Source organism: Littorina saxatilis, linkage group LG5 (assembly GCF_037325665.1).
Source record: "Littorina saxatilis isolate snail1 linkage group LG5, US_GU_Lsax_2.0, whole genome shotgun sequence".
Lineage (NCBI taxonomy): Eukaryota > Metazoa > Mollusca > Gastropoda > Littorinimorpha > Littorinidae > Littorina > Littorina saxatilis.
This window is the reverse complement of record NC_090249.1, coordinates 46486980-46505354: the sequence shown is the minus strand read 5'-3', so window position 1 is coordinate 46505354 and position 18375 is coordinate 46486980. Positions and strand designations below refer to the sequence as shown.

At 39.7% G+C, this 18375-nt stretch overlaps 1 protein-coding gene and 1 long non-coding RNA gene across 2 annotated transcripts in view; both read right to left on the bottom strand.

Moving 5' to 3' along the window:
* Positions 1-18375, bottom strand: part of LOC138967290 (uncharacterized) — a 44516-nt gene that overhangs the window by 25018 nt on the left and 1123 nt on the right. The gene's annotated exons all lie outside the window — the stretch shown is intronic.
* LOC138965950 (ATP-dependent DNA helicase Q5-like) lies at positions 11507-14330 on the bottom strand. The gene is made up of 2 exons (XM_070338033.1): positions 12471-14330; positions 11507-11662 (listed from the first exon to the last, which is right to left on the bottom strand). Exons 1-2 carry the CDS (start codon positions 13242-13244, stop codon positions 11507-11509), a joined length of 930 nt encoding a protein of 309 aa, XP_070194134.1. The 5' UTR covers positions 13245-14330.

Here is an 18375-nt window from a genome sequence, read left to right as displayed (position 1 = left end):
ATATCTTGTCTAACATGGACGGTATGGCATGCTTAAGCGGTGTAGGTGTCTATCCTCTCGGCAGGCATAAAAGGCAGTTTTTGGAGCTGTTTAAGCGGGTAATGAGACCAAAAAAATGATACATCTGAGTAACTCACAAACCCATTCAGCATGGGTGGGAGCCCAACATATTGCCAGGACTAAACATTTTGGAAGGCCGGGGTCCAGGGGCCGCTAAGGCTCCAGCGGGGTGCAGGGGCAGCGCCCTTGTTGGGGGGTCTAGGGTGGCAGCTAGTGCCCCCCAGCCGAAAATGAATTTTAGCATTATACTTTATAGGGAGGGTTTAGGTGGCCTCTCCTGACTAAATCTTATAATAAACAAGTTTTTTTTAGAGATGCATAATATATATTTGTAACTGACCAGCTGAAAATGAATTTTAGTAATTCAAGAGGGGCTATTAGTATTCTATTAGAGCCTCTCCCAGGTTTAAAACTGAAAACAGCTACCACAAAAATTAAAATGGGGGGGGGGGGGGGGGGGGGGAGGATGTGTAAGAATGCACAAAATCAAAAACCTCTATACTTGAATTTGGTGTTTGGTTGCACCACTCTTGCTAGGGGGTCTACAAAAACAAGTTGTATACACATTTCAAGAAGGGTTTTAGAAGCATCTCCTCGCCTAAAGTTAAACAAAAACTTAAAATTGGAGATGCACAACATTTAAACAAATCTTGTAAACTTGAAGGTATTTGGAAGTATCCAGCTGAAAATGAATTTTAGCAATGCAATACTTTATTTGAGCCTCTTCTGACTCTGAAAACAGCACACAATTTTGTTTGTTTAAAAAATATTATTGGGGGGGGGGGGGGGGGGGTAAATGAATGCATAAAATCAAAAACCTCTATACTTGAATGTGTTTAGTTGTATCACTCTTGCTAGGGGGTCTACAAAAACAAGCGGTACACATTTGAAGAAGAGTTTTAGAAGCATCTCCTTAAAGTTAAACAAAAACTTTAAATTGGAGCTGCAAAAAATTAAAAATTCTTGTAAACTTGAAGGTATTTGGAACTAACCAGATGAAAATAAATGTTAGCAAATCAAGAGGTGCTATTTGAGCCTCTCCTGGCTTAAAGGCACAGTAAGCCTCCCGTAAACCATCACAGATACGGTCAGGCTTTTACACACAGTACAAACACCCTTTCATTTAAACACTCACCGATTAAGAACATCCTAGGTGCCCTCCGTAAAGAGCGAACAATTTTCAAAGAATTTATTTTTGCGTGGTTTATATTACCCCTGAGCCATCGTGAACCCGTGTGATCCAGTTTCCCTTTTTCACAATGTAGTCGTCAGTTAGTCATTTGAATGGGACTCGATGTGAGCTTATCTACAATAGCACGTTTTTATGCACGAAACAAACGGCTGTGGTTCACAAGAACTCTAGCGATGGCTTTTGACTGTTGAGAGGAACGGCGATATGCACTGTAAACCGTCGTCTGCTACGACCCTTGCGTGACCCTGCTTCCGGGTTTGTACTGATCTTGTCTTGATGAAAAAATAATTCTTTTATGATTAAAGAATGTATACATGTGTAACAAGCTGTCAATCTATTATTTAGATTTTAAAAGTTAGGTCTAGCGCAAAAACGCACCTTGGTCCAAAAACATTTTAATAATCATCGATTAACGGCTATCGCCAGTTTACATCGATAGAATCAGACCCGAAGGGAAGTAACTCAATTTTTGACCTGAGTTCAGGATGGGTACAAAAAGTGTTCGAGACAATCTGCAAAATTAATTCTTTAAAAACTGCTTGCTCTTTACGTAGGGCACCTAGAATGTTCCCGTTTGGTGAGCGTTCAAATGGAAGCGTGTTTGTACTGTGTGTAAAGGCCTGACAGTATCTGTGATGGTTTACGGGAGGCTTACTGTCCGGGCGTGATTTCCGGTATCAGTTGAATAAAGTTCATAACAGCCGTCCAGCACCAAAACGAGGCGCCATTTGTAGAGGACCAAGTCCACGAAAATAAATTCTTTGAAAATTTCTCACGCTCGACAGAAAACATCCAGGATGTTCCCGTTCGGTGAGCGTTCAAATGGAAGTATGCTTGTACTGTATGCAGACGCTCGGGGAGCTCTGTGATGGTTTACGGGAGGCTTACTGTGCCTTTAACAACAAAAATAGCACACCATTTTTTTTTCTTTGGGGGTGGGGGGTGGGGGGGAGTAAATTAATGCTTAATATAAAAAAATTTTACCGCATTAAAGAAAAATCGCCTAGCTAACAAAAAATTAGACAAACACAGAAAATAACAGTCACCTCCCTTGTATTTCAAATTTTTACATACTGTAGCTTATGATTTTATCATTACAGGTGGTATATTCTCAAACAAGAAGGGCAAAGCCCATACGACTCACATGCTTGACCTCGACCTTTAGGGTAACTAAACCTAGCAATGACATCATACACTAAGAACTGCTTTACACATTTTTCCTACCAAAATACATGTGACCTTGACCCAAGGTCAAGGTCATCCAAGGTCATGCAACACAAAGCTGTTAATTCAAGACATAGGAAGTACAATGGTGCTTATTGGCTCTTTCTACCATGAGATATGGTCACTTTTAGTGGTTCACTACCTTATTTTGGTCACATTTCATAAGGGTCAAAGTGACCTTGACCTTGATCATATGTGACCAAATGTGTCTCATGATGAAAGCATAACATGTGCCCCACATAATTTTTAAGTTTGAAACAGTTATCTTCCATAGTTCAGGGTCAAGGTCACTTCAAAATATGTATACAATCCAACTTTGAAGAGCTCCTGTGACCTTGACCTTGAAGCAAGGTAAACCAAACTGGTATCAAAAGATGGGGCTTACTTTGCCCTATATATCATATATAGGTGAGGTATTGAATCTCAAAAACTTCAGAGAAAATGTGAAAAATGTGAAAAATAGCTGTTTTTTAGGCAACATTTATGGCCCCTGCGACCTTGACCTTGAAGCAAGGTCAAGATGCTATGTATGTTTTTTGGGGCCTTGTCATCATACACCATCTTGCCAAATTTGGTACTGATAGACTGAATAGTGTCCAAGAAATATCCAACGTTAAAGTTTTCCGGACGGACGGACGTCCGGACGGACGGACGGACGACTCGGGTGAGTACATAGACTCACTTTTGCTTCGCATGTGAGTCAATAATTGTTTAACCATAGCTTGAACCAAATGAGAAACAAGTTTAAAGTCAGTTTGCTTCAATTGAACACCTTAAAAGGGCTAACTGCTCAGGTTAAAAAAGAAGAAGGTTTAGACAAAAACAGAAACCACCAGAGTTATATCCCTTGCTAATGCCATACACAGTCTTCTGATGCTGCTTTTCAATTCATTTCAGGAGTTATATTTCACAATGATTGTTGAATCATAGCTTCAATTAAAAGAGAAATATGTTTATTTAATTTTAAGTCTGTTTCACTTGCTAACTTTCTAAAGGGCTCAATGCATCAGAAGCTAAATACCGCTGGTTCATAGATCAGGAATGCAAGTTTTCTGTTCCACAGCACTGAAGGTTTGTGAATCCCTGCAATAGGAGAATATAAAGATGTGGGTGAGCCGAGTTTACAAATAGCAACTATGATGCCACATTCCCCTGGATGACACGACATGACATTGCTGCCCCCTGTTAGTCACTCTGACATGGTGAAAGGTGGCTGACCTGGCACAACTACATCTCACATGAACCCAGTGTAAACAACAGCTGCCAGGGATTAACAAAAAAAAGGTATAAAAAAAAAATCCGTCTCCGAGGGAAGAAATCCCACCCCTGGCATTGCCTTCAAACTTTTGGATGTTTGTGCTAACACATGTCGTAAAGTGCATACTGAGTTTCAAGTTGTTTGAGACATTTAATAGGTCTGCTGTTATTTGTCATGTCAGAAACAAATTAAATTGACGGTAGGTTTTTGCTGACTCATCGAAAAAAATGATTTGTTGAAATCTTCAAAAACAATGACAGATGCGCCACATACTCACATTTCATGTACATATTTTATCAGACATGGGTGGTATGAGGATTTCAACGCGAAAGTACTTTTTAAGAAGTTGACTCATTCCGAGCGCTGAGCGCAAATGTCGGCCTACGCCTAGCAACGCTCACTGCCGACACACTTAACTGATCAATGGCTCTTGAAAAAGCATTTTTCAAGAATTTGTGTGTGCGTTTAAACAAGTGCGCTGTAAACAGCCAATGAACTGTTTTCAATTTAAAGGTAAATTGAAGGTTTCATTTTTCTAAATGCATGCTAATTTTAATTTGTTTCTGTTCAATCGGACAGGGTACCTCTTTATTATCAAAATTCTTTCTGGTATGTCGCATAACATCAATCAATCAATGAGGCTTATATCACGCATATTCCGTGGGTACAGTTCTAGGCGCTCTGCAGTGATGCCGTGTGAGATGAAATTTTATACGGCCAGTAGATTGCAGCCATGTCGGCGCATATTTACCTTTCACGGCCTTATTCCAAGTCACACGGGTATGGTAGACAATTATTAACTGTGCCTAAGCAATTTTGCCAGGAAAGACCCTTTTGTCAATCGTGGGATCTTTAACGTGCACACCCAATGTAGTATACACAGGGGGTGGTTCGGACACCGAAGAGAGTCTGCACACAAAGTTGACTCTGTGAAATAAATTTCCGCCGAACCTGGGATCGAAGTCGCGCTGACAGCGGCCAACTGAATACAAATCCAGCGCGCTACCAACTGAGCTATATCCCCGCCCCTAACAGCAGAACTAATACGTATCTCTAATGACTTGGTATTTCGTGTGTAGTTTACGACATGTGTTTGCACAAATCCCCGTATTCGTAAGTTTGAAGGCAATGCTTTGCGAGTTACTCAAATGTACCATTTTTTTGTCTCATTACCCGCTAAAACGGCTTCAAAAACTGCCTTTTATGCCTGCCGAGAGGATTGACGCCTACACCGCTCAGCATGCCATAGCGTCCTTGTTAGACAAGATATGTGAACAACACTGACTGATTTGGATGCAGATTTGATTGTACTGTCTAAGGACATGCTAAACATGTTTCGATTTAGTTCTGATTTTTTTGATTTTTTGATCGCGGGAACCTTGATTTTGCGAATTCGATTTTGGGATGTGTCTGTGTTGTAGGTTCCACTGTATTGACACTACCTCATGTAAACTCAATCTGTTTTGTGAACAAGGTATGGGAATTAATTAACTTTTCAGTGATATATTTGGTTTTACAATCAACAGCCTCATCAGAAAGATCTGACCTCAAACGCATCTGTGTAGTTTTTCTTATGACGAGTAGTGTATACGTTTCAAAAACAGAAAAGTAGAAATGTGGGGTTCTTATCTGATATGAAATAAGAAAGCATGTATTGCACAGGTTGACACCGCAAAATGCAACCCACAAAAATGCTAATTACTGATACAGCCTTCCGCGGAATTACTTCATATTTGGTTTACATCAATTTCAGCTTATGCAAGGCCTGTCCACAAAGTGGCAAATCTGTAGGTGTGATTTTTTTGCAACAGATATTTTATATTTTATATTTCTTTCTTTATTCTTATCATAATTGCATATTGCATTCAATTAAGTTTAGTTTCAGTCACACTGAGACAGCAATTTTGTCATAACATCTTTTGACCATGGGATAAAGTTCTACACGAGTGAATTCTGAGAACTTTAAAAAGGCAAAATCTTTAAACCAAGTACCTCTCAGGCTCTGCGGCTGATATGTCTCATACTCCAGGAGTAGACGGATGCACCTTTAGTCCATAAGCAAATGCACCAGGTGTTGATGTTGTCATACCAGAAGTCCCAGGTATATAGGCTGACCACCGTGGCTAAAAATTATTCAGGTCAATCATTTTTAGATCGTTAAGTACACTGAACCTAAAATAACACTGACAGACAGTACATGTACATAATAGATCCAAGGTACATGTATATACAAATTAGGAAAGAAGTCGTACAATGTCATTGAGAATATCACCGAGTCTGATAATGAAATTAATTCAGCATTAATTTGCTCCACCTGTACTAACTTATCATAGTTATGAAACAAGTAAACAGGCAACAAGTATTGTTGTGTTTAAGGCAAGATTATATTCATAAAGTAACAAACAGCATACATATTGTGTCGAGAAAACAAAGAAACTTCACAATCAACGTTTTCCCCATAAACCTGTTTTGGAATCGATCAATCTTCAATTGCACAATAAGATGGATTGCAACTGTCTTTTTTTCATCGTTTACAGATCATATAAACTATCAACTGACTGACCTATTACTTTGTTTGGCTTTTTCATAAATAATAAATACACTTCATGTATAACAAATTGCATGCATTCCTGATTTTGTGTGTGGATGTGAGACCATGCATGGGGATTTTTATTCTGTGTGTACTATTAACTGCTGGATATAAACATACAACTACCTGCTTATAGAAGTTAGATCAAGAGAAGAAGCACCACCTGCCTGTGTTCTGCTTGGCACAGTTGCAGTATGAACGTAGCCTCAATGCTGATTCACAAAATGTAAAACATAAATAAAATGAGCAATTAAAAAAAATGTACAATACTTTCAAAAACACAATGCATATATTATTATTGGCGGGGATATAGCTCAGTTGGTAGCGCGCTGGATTTGTATTCAGTTGGCCGCTGTCAGCGTGAGTTCGATCCCAGGTTCGGCGGAAATTTATTTCACAGAGTCAACTTTGTGTGCAGACTCTCTTCGGTGTCCGAACCTCCCCCCGTGTACACTACATTGGGTGTGCACGTTAAAGATCCCACGATTGACAAAAGGGTCTTTCCTGGCAAAATTGCTTGGCACAGTTAATAATTGTCTACCTATACCCGTGTGACTTGGAATAATAGGCCGTGAAAGGTAAATATGCGCCGAAATGGCTGCAATCTACTGGCCGTATAAAATTTCATCTCACACGGCATCACTGCAGAGCGCCTAGAACTGTACCCACGGAATATGCGCGATATAAGACTCATATAAGACTCATTGATTGATTGATTGATTATTATGTCCAATAAAATAATCATTTAAAAACCTCATGAAACAAGAAGAGCAAACGCTCGATCGAGTCACTTTCGCAGTTCTGAATATTATATGAGGCATCAGATGGACAGGAAGAAATTGCTATTCACAACACAATGAGTCACGTTCACATAAAATTTGAGCCCGGTCACTTTTATAGTTTCCGAGAAAAGCCCAACGTTAAGTTGTGTGTTGCCGAACAGAAAAGGCTAGTTATCTCCCTTGTTTTTCTGATAACGTTCGTAAAAGGCTACAGATGTAAATACTTTGATGTAAAGAATAATCCTACAAAGTTTCAATCACATCCGATGAACTTTGTCAAAGATATAAAATGTCTAATTTTTCCTTTGACGCTGACCTGTGACCTTGAAAAAGGTCAAAGGTCAACGAAACCATCGTTAAAGTGTAGAGGTCATTGGAGGTCACGACTAAACAAAATATGAGCCCGATCGCTTTGATAGTTTCCTGTCAAAGATATAAAATGTCTAATTTTTCCTTTGACGCTGACCTGTGACCTTGAAAAAGGTCAAAGGTCAACGAAACCATCGTTAAAGTGTAGAGGTCATTGGAGGTCACGACTAAACAAAATATGAGCCCGATCGCTTTGATAGTTTCCGAGAAAAGTCCAACGTTAAGGTGGTGTCTACGGACGGCCGGCCGGCCGGCCGGACGGACGGCCGGCCGGCCGGCCGGACAGACTAACACTGACCGATTACATAGAGTCACTTTTTCTCAAGTGACTCAAAAAACACAAACCAACACCCACAGGGCCTAACAGACAGAGCCACAAACACCAAGGGCACACACACACACATGTACAGTGTACACATGCACACACAGGTACACACGCATGTATGTATGGGTGCATGGTCCGAGGGGCATTAAGCCTGACCAATACAAAAAAATGGACAAACTTTGGCCGATTTAGGCGAATACTCTTTGGACATTTGGCCGATAGGGACATGAAAGTTTCGAATAAAGTAAAAATAAATCGGCGATTGGCAGAAGGGCTGACCCAAACGACATCCCTTCTGTGATAATACTGTTATTGACTGTGTATTTTAACACCATAATATTCCAAAGGGAGTAGAAAAAAAAGTACAGTGATACCTGCGGTGAAAGGACAAAAATGTACCTGCAATGCAGGGGGCCTGTCATAACAGGTATAATCTGGTAGAGATAATAGAAAAAGGACAATATTAGGTGTCCTTTGAAGGGAGGTGTCCTCTCATCGCAGGGGCCAACCATCACAGGTAACACCAGAATAACAAATCTCTTACAGAATCGCTGTCAATGTGATGTTGGGATCATAATCAGGATCATCTAGTCCTCCTGATCCTCTCCAGACTCAACTGTAACTTCAATTGTGAGGCTAACCAAAGAAAAACAATATCAGTTAAAATTACACAAGCTATTAGGGCTCTAAAAACAAAAAAATATGGTGCGTGAAGCAATATAAAACATTTAGTCAGTCGTTACCAAACTAAAAGATCAACATGACAAACCATGAGTCATTGCTGAGACTACATTTAAATAGTCTCGGGTAACCATCCCCAAAGACTGAGATGGGTCAAGCCTGCAGTCTCCGCAAAGCATGCGACCATAGCACCTGCATGTACACCTCACTTTCGCTCGCAGTTCAATATGTGAAAAAACAGCTCCTGTCAATCTGGTACAGCACAGCAAACCATGTGATATTCTCTATGTGTTTTAAAACTAACATGCACTCACTTGCTTTAGGTAGTACAAATTGTGTAAAGCCATGGGAAACATATGTTATCAACTCTTAGTCTTAGATCCACTACACTTTTCAATTAGTACTACCATTAGTGTAGCTGTCTTGAGCTGCTACCCATAACAATTAAATGCTGAAAGCTAATGATTGAGGGAAAACTAAGATAATTAAGTAAGATTAATGAATGGGTACATGTGTCACAAAGAGCCCCTATACCTACAATAGTCAAAGCAGTTTCTGAACATTCCAATAATGACCTGAAAGATAATTACACAATGCACAATTTATTGCTTATTGGAATCTGCAGAATTAACCAGTTCCTGACAGAAAACAGAAAAACTTATTTGAAGAATTTATCATTCACTCAATGAGAATGAGATAGTTTTGGCCAAGCAGGATCGACACACAGAGTTCAAGAAAATAGAAAAGGAATATATTTGTTCTGATCAATCATAAATGAAACAAATCCCAATACCCATTTGTAACCATAAAAGGATTTTATCATACACAGAAATTTGCAGTATTCACATTAATCAACTTTATTTTATAAATATTGTTTTAATACGTATACAACAAACAGCATGTGTTTTGAACACACCCACACAATATTTATCAAAGAAAAACAACTCACTCTAGTGGGTCAATGAAAGACTGAGATAGCTCTTTCTGCTTCACAGTCCTGCCAGCTCTTGATCCATGAAACTTCTTGTCGCTGAAAGCAGCATATAATGTTAACTAATCAACAGTTCTCTCCTGCAAATTCAACTACAATACCACTATACTTTAACTCTAGTCTAAGTGAAACCATTTCTCAGAATATTTGTTATTTCACGCAGCTTTCTTCATTATTTTCTGATGATCTAGACACAGATAGTGACACATATTTTCAAACATGGAAAAATACAAAATATGAATTATGTAACAAGCAAGCTCACCCTCTTCTCAGAACATCCTGGTCACCATCATCATTTCAATGCTTGTTAATCTACAACTGCCACAACGTCCTACCAAAAAAAGACATGATGTATACGTGATATACGTTAGGCGTGAGGCATGATATTCTATGGCCCAGCAGCCTGAGCTTAATTGTTATCGTTTACAAATCATAATATTATTTAGTATCAACTAACTGTTTGGCTTTTACACCAATAACAAACACACTTCCATCTTCATATATCTCATAACTATAAATATAATTATGACTTTTTTTGTACTATTTATTTTATTGATAATTTAAAACATACAACTACCTGCTGAGATCAAAAGAAGTACCGCCTGCCTGTGTTCTGCTTGGCATTGTTGCTGTAGCCTCAATGCTGATTCACAAAATAAGAAAAATTAAGTAAATGTCCTATAAATAAATAATGTTCAAGACTCATGAAAAACACAAGCCACAACCACAGGGATACACAGACATGGCCACACACACACACACACATTCACACAGGGGCACACACACACACACACACACACACACGAGGGCACATAGAACACAGGGGCACACACACACACACACACACACACACACACACACACGAGGGCACATAGAACACAGGGGCACACACACACACACACACACAGTGTAGAGCAGAAATCGCACAATGCGCCGATAGATCTATGTTTTGTAATATTTCATTTGCATAGTTCTATAAATAGTATCATAACAGACGCAAATGGCCGCAGAAAGAAACGGTTCGCTTATCCGAAATAAATCGTCAAACACCTCGTGCATACATTTTCCTTTTTACAGGTTATAAATTGGGAATCCCAACACCACAAGCAATGATGACTAAACGACACTAAACAAGACAGCAGCTTACGCAAGTTCCCAGTAATCAAAGCAAACGCCGAACGCAAAGTATCGACAGTTTGTCAGGGCAACGGGCACTTTTACTGACTCACGGTGATACATTTCTGCTCCACAACAAATCCCTCCCACCCTAATTCAGTAATTCTTTGGTCAATTTACTTTTCACAAACAAGTCCAATATACACTTCCATCACATAACATAAATAGCATCCTAAACATCTCATGAAATGCATGAAAAAATACCTACTTGTTCAGCAGGTGACGAGCAAACTGCGGATTGGTGATGAATCCAAATTAATTCTTCACTTCGTTCCAACGCGCAAGCTCCTCACCGATATACACGCGCGACGTGTCATAGTTACGTGCACGAGTGCGTTTTCGTTTCTTCTTGGTTGAATCCGGTACAGTCGGCCGGGGACCCTTGCGTTTTGTTCTTTTCTTATCACCCTGGTTCGATACGACTGAATGAGCCTCCATTTTTTCCTACAAGCTCATCAATTATGTGTGACCTAGTTTGCTTGTGACGTGTCATTCTATGTGCATGTGGTGATCATCAAGATGATGCAGATCTAAAAATAATTAAGAAATAGGCCAAGGACCGGCGGGTCCGAGTTAAAAATTAATTCGTAAAAAAATTGAAGTTCTTGACTCCTTGGATGGAAGTCAATGAAACTTGGTATTTATTCAAAGGAATAGATGCCTGAGGTATGACTAAAAGCCCCAGGGGCTCCGTGCACCTGGATTTGACAAGTCCAGTATCTTTAAGGTGTTATTCAAACATAAATGATCTCATTAATGGGGTTAAAATCAGATAGTCTGGTGAACACATTCTGGACTTTTGATTCTGTTTATACTTTCTTAGTTATAAAGTATTTACTAAGAGGAGTGTACACAGTTTTAGTTACCTTCAACAGTTTTAGGTGTTCCAACGTTGACAACACGCACCACATTCTGTAGATCTGCACCCATCCCCAGAGCACTTGTGGCAAAGACCATCTTCAAAGGACTCTCAGCTGGGTCTCTACTGAGATTAGTCCAGATGATCTTGCGTACCTATTGAAATAGATGCAGAACATATATTGTAAAATTTAAAAGGTACAGAAAATGTAAATCAAAAAGTTAGTGCTGGAGATATTAGTAGTGTATGAATTATGATTAGTAGTTATTACTGTATCAGAATGTGTGCAGCATGTCATATTAGACACAATATATAATTACAGAAACCCTTTAAAACTTTTTCTATCATGTTGTAACAACTGTACATTCCTGCATTTACAATTATGATGTTTTTTTTAATTCACTGTTGGAGCTGTATTTTTTTCTCTCTCTTTTTTTTTCTTGGATTTGTAAGAAAGCAATAAAACAAATACATACAGTTACACTTAACATCTATGTTTCTGTTTGTTTTCTTCATTTCATTTTAAGAGGAACACCAAGTCAGTTATATATTTTGAAGGAATGATACAGTTTCCGTGTCATCATATTTGCCTTGGACTGGAATCACAGGGAGTATCATATTGTAAATTATATGCCACATTATCCCCTTCACTGTGTTTACACAGAAAAAGAGAAAGATGCTGATAGGACTGTCCCTCACAGTTTATATTAGAGGGGTTTCTCTGTAACCATTGATAATTGTATGGGAACATAAAAAAAAATATATATAAAAAAAATAGAAAACACATAAAAAAATCTGTAGGGTGCCAAGCATTTATACAATATATTTACCATAATTACCAGGTTACTTGTCAATTTAGCAAAACTTGACTTGGTGTTCCCTTTCAACTCACTTTTTAAAGTACACAACTATGCATCCTAATTACAATGATTGGAAATTGTCATCACAACTATTGTCTGTTACCTCTTCATCTTCTCCCTTATCAACAGAAGCATGGAACTGGACAACCCTGGCGTGCTGAAGATCTTGATGATCTCCTGCATACATCTTCTCCCCAAGAAACCGCTGACTGAATTCATATGCAAGTCCCACCCAGTTCTGGCTGCCATTGAAGTACACAACTGTTAACGGAAAGTCTTGTTTCTGTACAATCAGTTCCACAAGCAATGGCTCAATGGCCTCCATTGTATCTGCTGATGCTGGTCTTTGCTTTATACTCAGAAACGTAGAAGCATGTGCAGGCCGTTCTAGCACTGACTGGGGCTTTCTCAGGTGAAGGGAGTCTGCCAGCTGTTGTTGGGAATCCACTGTCAGTGTTGCACTCATGGCTAGGACAGGTGCATTGGGCAACAGGATTCTAAGGGCAGACAACTCATGATATGCCGGTCGAAATTCACTTCCCCATTCAAGCACACAGTGGGCTTCATCGATGACTATAAACGTTTGAATATCAGGTGGCAATGATGACAGAAGTTCGTTCAGTTCTTTGTTTCGAACAACTGCTTCCGGGTGTGCAATGTTGAATTGCAGTTTGGAAATCTCCATCTTTACTTCTTTCACATTACCGGTTGTCAGTTCCTTACACACTGGTCCAAGTTTTCTTAGCTCTTGCTCAATGATGACGTTCAGTGGTGCAACAATCAGCACAAGAGTTTTCTCATCTTCCCCATGGCAAACATTGACAGCGGTAGGCAAAATTTCGTAGATCAGTGACTTGCCATAGCCAGTTGGCAGCATGCAGATGGTGTCTTCTTTCTTAACACTTTCGTGACGGGAGGCGACTATATTAGTAATAACGCTGCAACGCCCACGGACGGGAAGCGACTATTTTAGTATTAGACATACAAGGTACACGACTCGTGATTGCTTCCCGGTTTTTGAAGCTTGCAGTAAATTGAGTTGTTTCCCTTGATACACGTGGTTTTCTCTTCCGGCTTGATCAAATTAATGCAGATTTGCGTGGTGTTTTCGAACAAAAAAAATGAATCGAAGGCGAGCCTTGTCACGGGAGGAGATTCTCCGGATGTTGGATCTTGAGGATCCTGTAGATCATGATACATCGTGTCGTTTTAGCCTCAAGAAAGCGATAATAGCAGTGATATTGAGGAAGAAACAGTCCCGTTGTTGCTAGTACGAGTCGGCAACTACACGTGGTAGGGGGTGATACTGCTAGACGAACATGTATCTCGGAATCGTGCAGGAGCTATGGGGGCGTGGCAGCACTGATAACAATGGATGGCTGGAGCCTTCAAATCCTTTTGGAATTGTTCATAGGTGGACAGTTGGTACTTTGTTGTGAAAATGTGACTTATATTCAATATGGATTACCTAGACATCATTTGGTGAGTGTTACAGTTTTGTTTCATTTGAGTCAGGATGCTGTGAGTGAATGCGTGATTTGCTTGTTTTTTTCTTTGTACTGTCTCCTTATTTCTGTGTACAATGTTAACAATATTTCAGCTAATTCATAGGTTTTACACCTTGTTTGGTTATAACATTATTAATAATACTTTCTGTTAAAAAATAACTTTTAAAAAAAGCAGTGGAAAATAAAACACACACAAAAAAACGTTAAAAAACACAAATTATCCCCCTTTCACCCCCCTTTCACCCCCCTTTGCTAAAACAAATCGCGTGACAAACTTATAAATAGCACGACTGAACGGGGCATCCATTTTTGAATTAGTACACAAAATTTGGTGGTGATTGGACTTAATTCAAGCTTGCTAGACAGATTTCTTTACAGTTACTGATTTTTGGGAAGTTTCTTGGTGGCAAGCTTGGGCAGGCAGGACGTTAACGCCGTGGCAGTGCTAGTCACAATAGTGTTAAGTAGGTGGTCGATGGTCAGAGACTGAAGTGGGCGCAGTTCATGCACGTCCTGATGAAACGTTGGACACATTTTTGCTGCAAAGTTGGGTCCTGAAAGCAAAGAAAACTGTATCAAAAGTGTACAAAGGTGATACAGTAATAAAAAAACAGTGCCACAAACAACCAAAACATATGAGACTGAAAGTCAAAAAGGGGGAAAATGTGTAAAAAAGTAATATAAAAAAACCATGTTTTTATCTGCCTACCGACCCTATTTTCTTTTGGACATGTTACCTAACCACAACATTTGTTCCCCTGTATGAATGGAATTTAAACTCATCTTATTAAATCTCCATTTCTATAGTAAAAAAAGAATGGATTCAGAGTTCCCGGTAGGATTTTTTTCAGAGAGTCTCACTCTCAGCTGACTCTCAGCTAAAAATTTCGGGAGTCACCAGGCTGTGACGCAAACTTTCTCTGCCAGATTTTCTGAAGAGGGATGGGCCCGGGGGGGGGGGGGGGGGGGGGGAGGCTTAAGCAAACTTTCTCTACCAATTTCTTTTGAGAGCGGGGGAGGGGGTGGAAGCAGGGGCTACCAGTAAGTTCGTCACACGGTAGATTCGTCACCTATGACGAAGTTACCGGCAGGGGTGGGCGGGTGTTTATGCTAAAGAGCTTATGCTTTCAGATGTTTGATTTGTGGGAGAGATTCAAGATTCACATTTTTTAGAGAGAGAGGGAGAGAGAGAGGGAGAGAGAGAGAGGTTATTTGAAAACCCGAGATCTACTCATTGTGCAGTTCTCAACTGAGCAGTTTTCAGACGACACAGTCCGAGCGTTGTTATTTTAAAACCCGAGATCTACTCATTGAGCAGTTCTCAACAGCCTGTAGTGAGAGAGAGAGAGAGAGAGAGAGAGAGAGAGAGAGAGAGAGAGAGAGAGAGAGAGAGAGACGTACACACCCACATCCATGACTCGGACACGCACGCACGCACACACACGACACACACACGCACGTACACACGGCGCACTGACAAACACTCACACACCATCGCACATACACACACACTCACTAAAACACACACACACACACACGTACACACGCACAAACACTCACACACACCGTCGCACACACACACACACACACACTCACACACTTCAACCTCACTGTCAAGGAGGCAGAGAAACTCAATGTGAGCAGAGGGAGGGGTGGAAGGAGGTGGGAGAGAGAGAGAGAGAGAGAGAGAGAGAGAGAGCCGCGCTCGGACTACTGTGGCGAAGTTACCGGGACCGGTGACGAATCTACCGTGTGACGAACTTACTGGTAGCCGAAGCAGGAGTGCAAACCTCAACACAACCTTCTAAAAGTTTTAGATGGGACTAACAATACTGCAAAGTGAAAAGCTTAAAACAAGTTCGATCGATCTTCTCCAACCGGCCTCAAAGACAAAGGAAAACTGACGGTGCTGGGTAATTGAAATCAAATAATGAACACTGACAGCATGCACAGCTGTAACCAACACATTTTGCTCACAAGACATGTCAAATAAAGTGAAAAATAGCAACGACTTACCATTGTGCACTCCCGTGTCGAGCTAAAACTGAATTTGCGGCACAATTTCGCGTCTCGCACATCTGATGTTGACATGCAACAAAAGGGCCTCACTCTGGAAGAGTTTCCTGCTCCGATAAACATGGCGCTTACGGCAACAAAAAACTCAGAAAAAATCAATTCTGCGTTCTTGATAGCAATTTCGTCCAGGTTTACCCCACTGTTAGCTTTTCTTATTTTTCTCTATCGTCCAAGCCCATAAAATCGAACAAAGCTGATAGCGTTTGGATTTCCCTCTTTGAGATGACTGAGATTGTCCCCCCTTGGATCGATCCGTATCAAGGGCAGTTACAGTACTGGCCTTGTGTTCAAGATGCGTCAGTCCACCGCTCACGGCAAAGGCAGTGAAATTGACAAGAAGAGCGGGGGAGTAGTTGCGCTGAGAAGGATAGCACGCTCTTCTGTACCTCTCTTCGTTTTAACTTTCTGAGCGTGTTTTTAATCCAAACATATCATATCTATATGTTTTTGGAATCAGGAACCGACAAGGAATAAGATGAAAGTGTTTTTAAATTGATTTGGACAATTTAAATTTGATAATAATTTTTATATATTTAATTTTCAGAGCTTGTTTTTAATCCGAATATAACATATTTATATGTTTTTGGAATCAGCAAATGATGGAGAATAAGATAAACGTAAATTTGGATCGTTTTATAAAATTTTTTTTTTTTTTACAATTTTCAGATTTTTAATGACCAAAGTCATTAATTAATTTTTAAGCCACCAAGCTGAAATGCAATACCGAATCCCGGGCTTCGTCGAAGATTACTTGACCAAAATTTCAACCAATTTGGTTGAAAAATGAGGGCGTGACAGTGCCGCCTCAACTTTCACGAAAAGCCGGATATGACGTCATCAAAGACATTTATCAAAAAAATGAAAAAAAACGTATGGGGATTTCATACCCAGGAACTCTCATGTCAAATTTCATAAAGATCGGTCCAGTAGTTTACTCTGAATCGCTCTACACACACACACACACAGACACACATACACATACCCTCGTCTCGATTCCCCCCTCAATATTAAAACATTTAGTCAAAACTTGACTAAATGTAAAAAGGAGTCCGTTCACTCGATCTTTTATAATCCCCCAATGTCGACCTCTTAAACCTTAGATGAGTCTCTCTAATCGTCCACTTTTGGCATGGCTTTCCAGAGACTGCAGGGCAAAAATATTAACTCAAAGGTATGACTGCATTGCCGCATCTTGTCATTATTCATTTGAATATAGTTATATTTCTGTATTTTGTGAAGAGGATTAGCATCAACTAGAAACTATGTTTTGACACCTTTGGAACAAATGTTGGGGGTTGGCGTCTACAAAGTACTATAATTATCCTACACTGACTGTTTCTGACCAAAAGTAAGCTAAGGGGTGGGCGTTTGCTCAATACTGGGCGCTTACAAGGTAGTTTACGTTTAATTAGAAAAAAACACAGTAAACACCAAGTTCCAAAGACTTTCGGGCCACGCCCTTCTTCAGTGAAATGAATGAGAATGTAAGGTAGTTTACGTTATTACATTTGACTCTGTTTTACGAGACCGCCGCCGCGGAGATTTGGGTCATAAATTCAACTATTGTTAAGTATTCAAGGCCGGCCTCAGCGCGGGATTGAAACTTAAAAAGGCCTGCTTTGCCCAGCGGAATTCAAAAACAGACGAGACTATTGAATTGATCTACATTCGCTACCATTGAGTCAACCCTAGCATTTAAAACTGAACAGCTTTGAAAGACTCGGAGAGAGTGTGTGTGTGTCACGGTGCATGTGTGTGTGTTTAATACTTTTGATATAGACGCGTTTAACTGAATGAAAGTTGGTTAGGTGAGGTGTTTTTTTTACATTTAGTCAAGTTTTTTGACTAAATGTTTTAACATAGAGGGGGAATCGAGACGAGGGTCGTGGTGTATGTGTGTGTGTGTCTGTCTGTCTGTCTGTCTGTCTGTCTGTCTGTCCGTGTGTGTGCGTGTGTGTGTGTGTAGAGCGATACAGAGTAAATACTGGACCGATCTTTATGAAATTTTACATGAGTGTTCCTGGGTATGATATCCTCAGACTTTTTTTCTTTTTTTCGATAAATGTCTTTGATGACGTCATATCCGGCATTTTGTAAAAATTGAGGCGGCACTGTCACACCCTCATTTTTCAATCAAATTGATTGACATTTTGGCCAAGCAATCTTGGACGAAGGCCGGACTTTGGTATTGCATTTCAGCTTGGAGGCTTAAACATTAATTGATGACTTTGGTAATTAAAAATCTGAAAATTGTAATTAAAATTATTTTTTTATAAAATTATCCAAAATTCCGTTTATCTTATTCTTCATTATTTTCTGATTCCAAAAACATATAAATATGTTATATTTGGATTAAAAACAAGCTCTGAAAATTTAAAATATAAAAATTATGATTAAAATTAAATTTCCGAAATCGATTTAAAA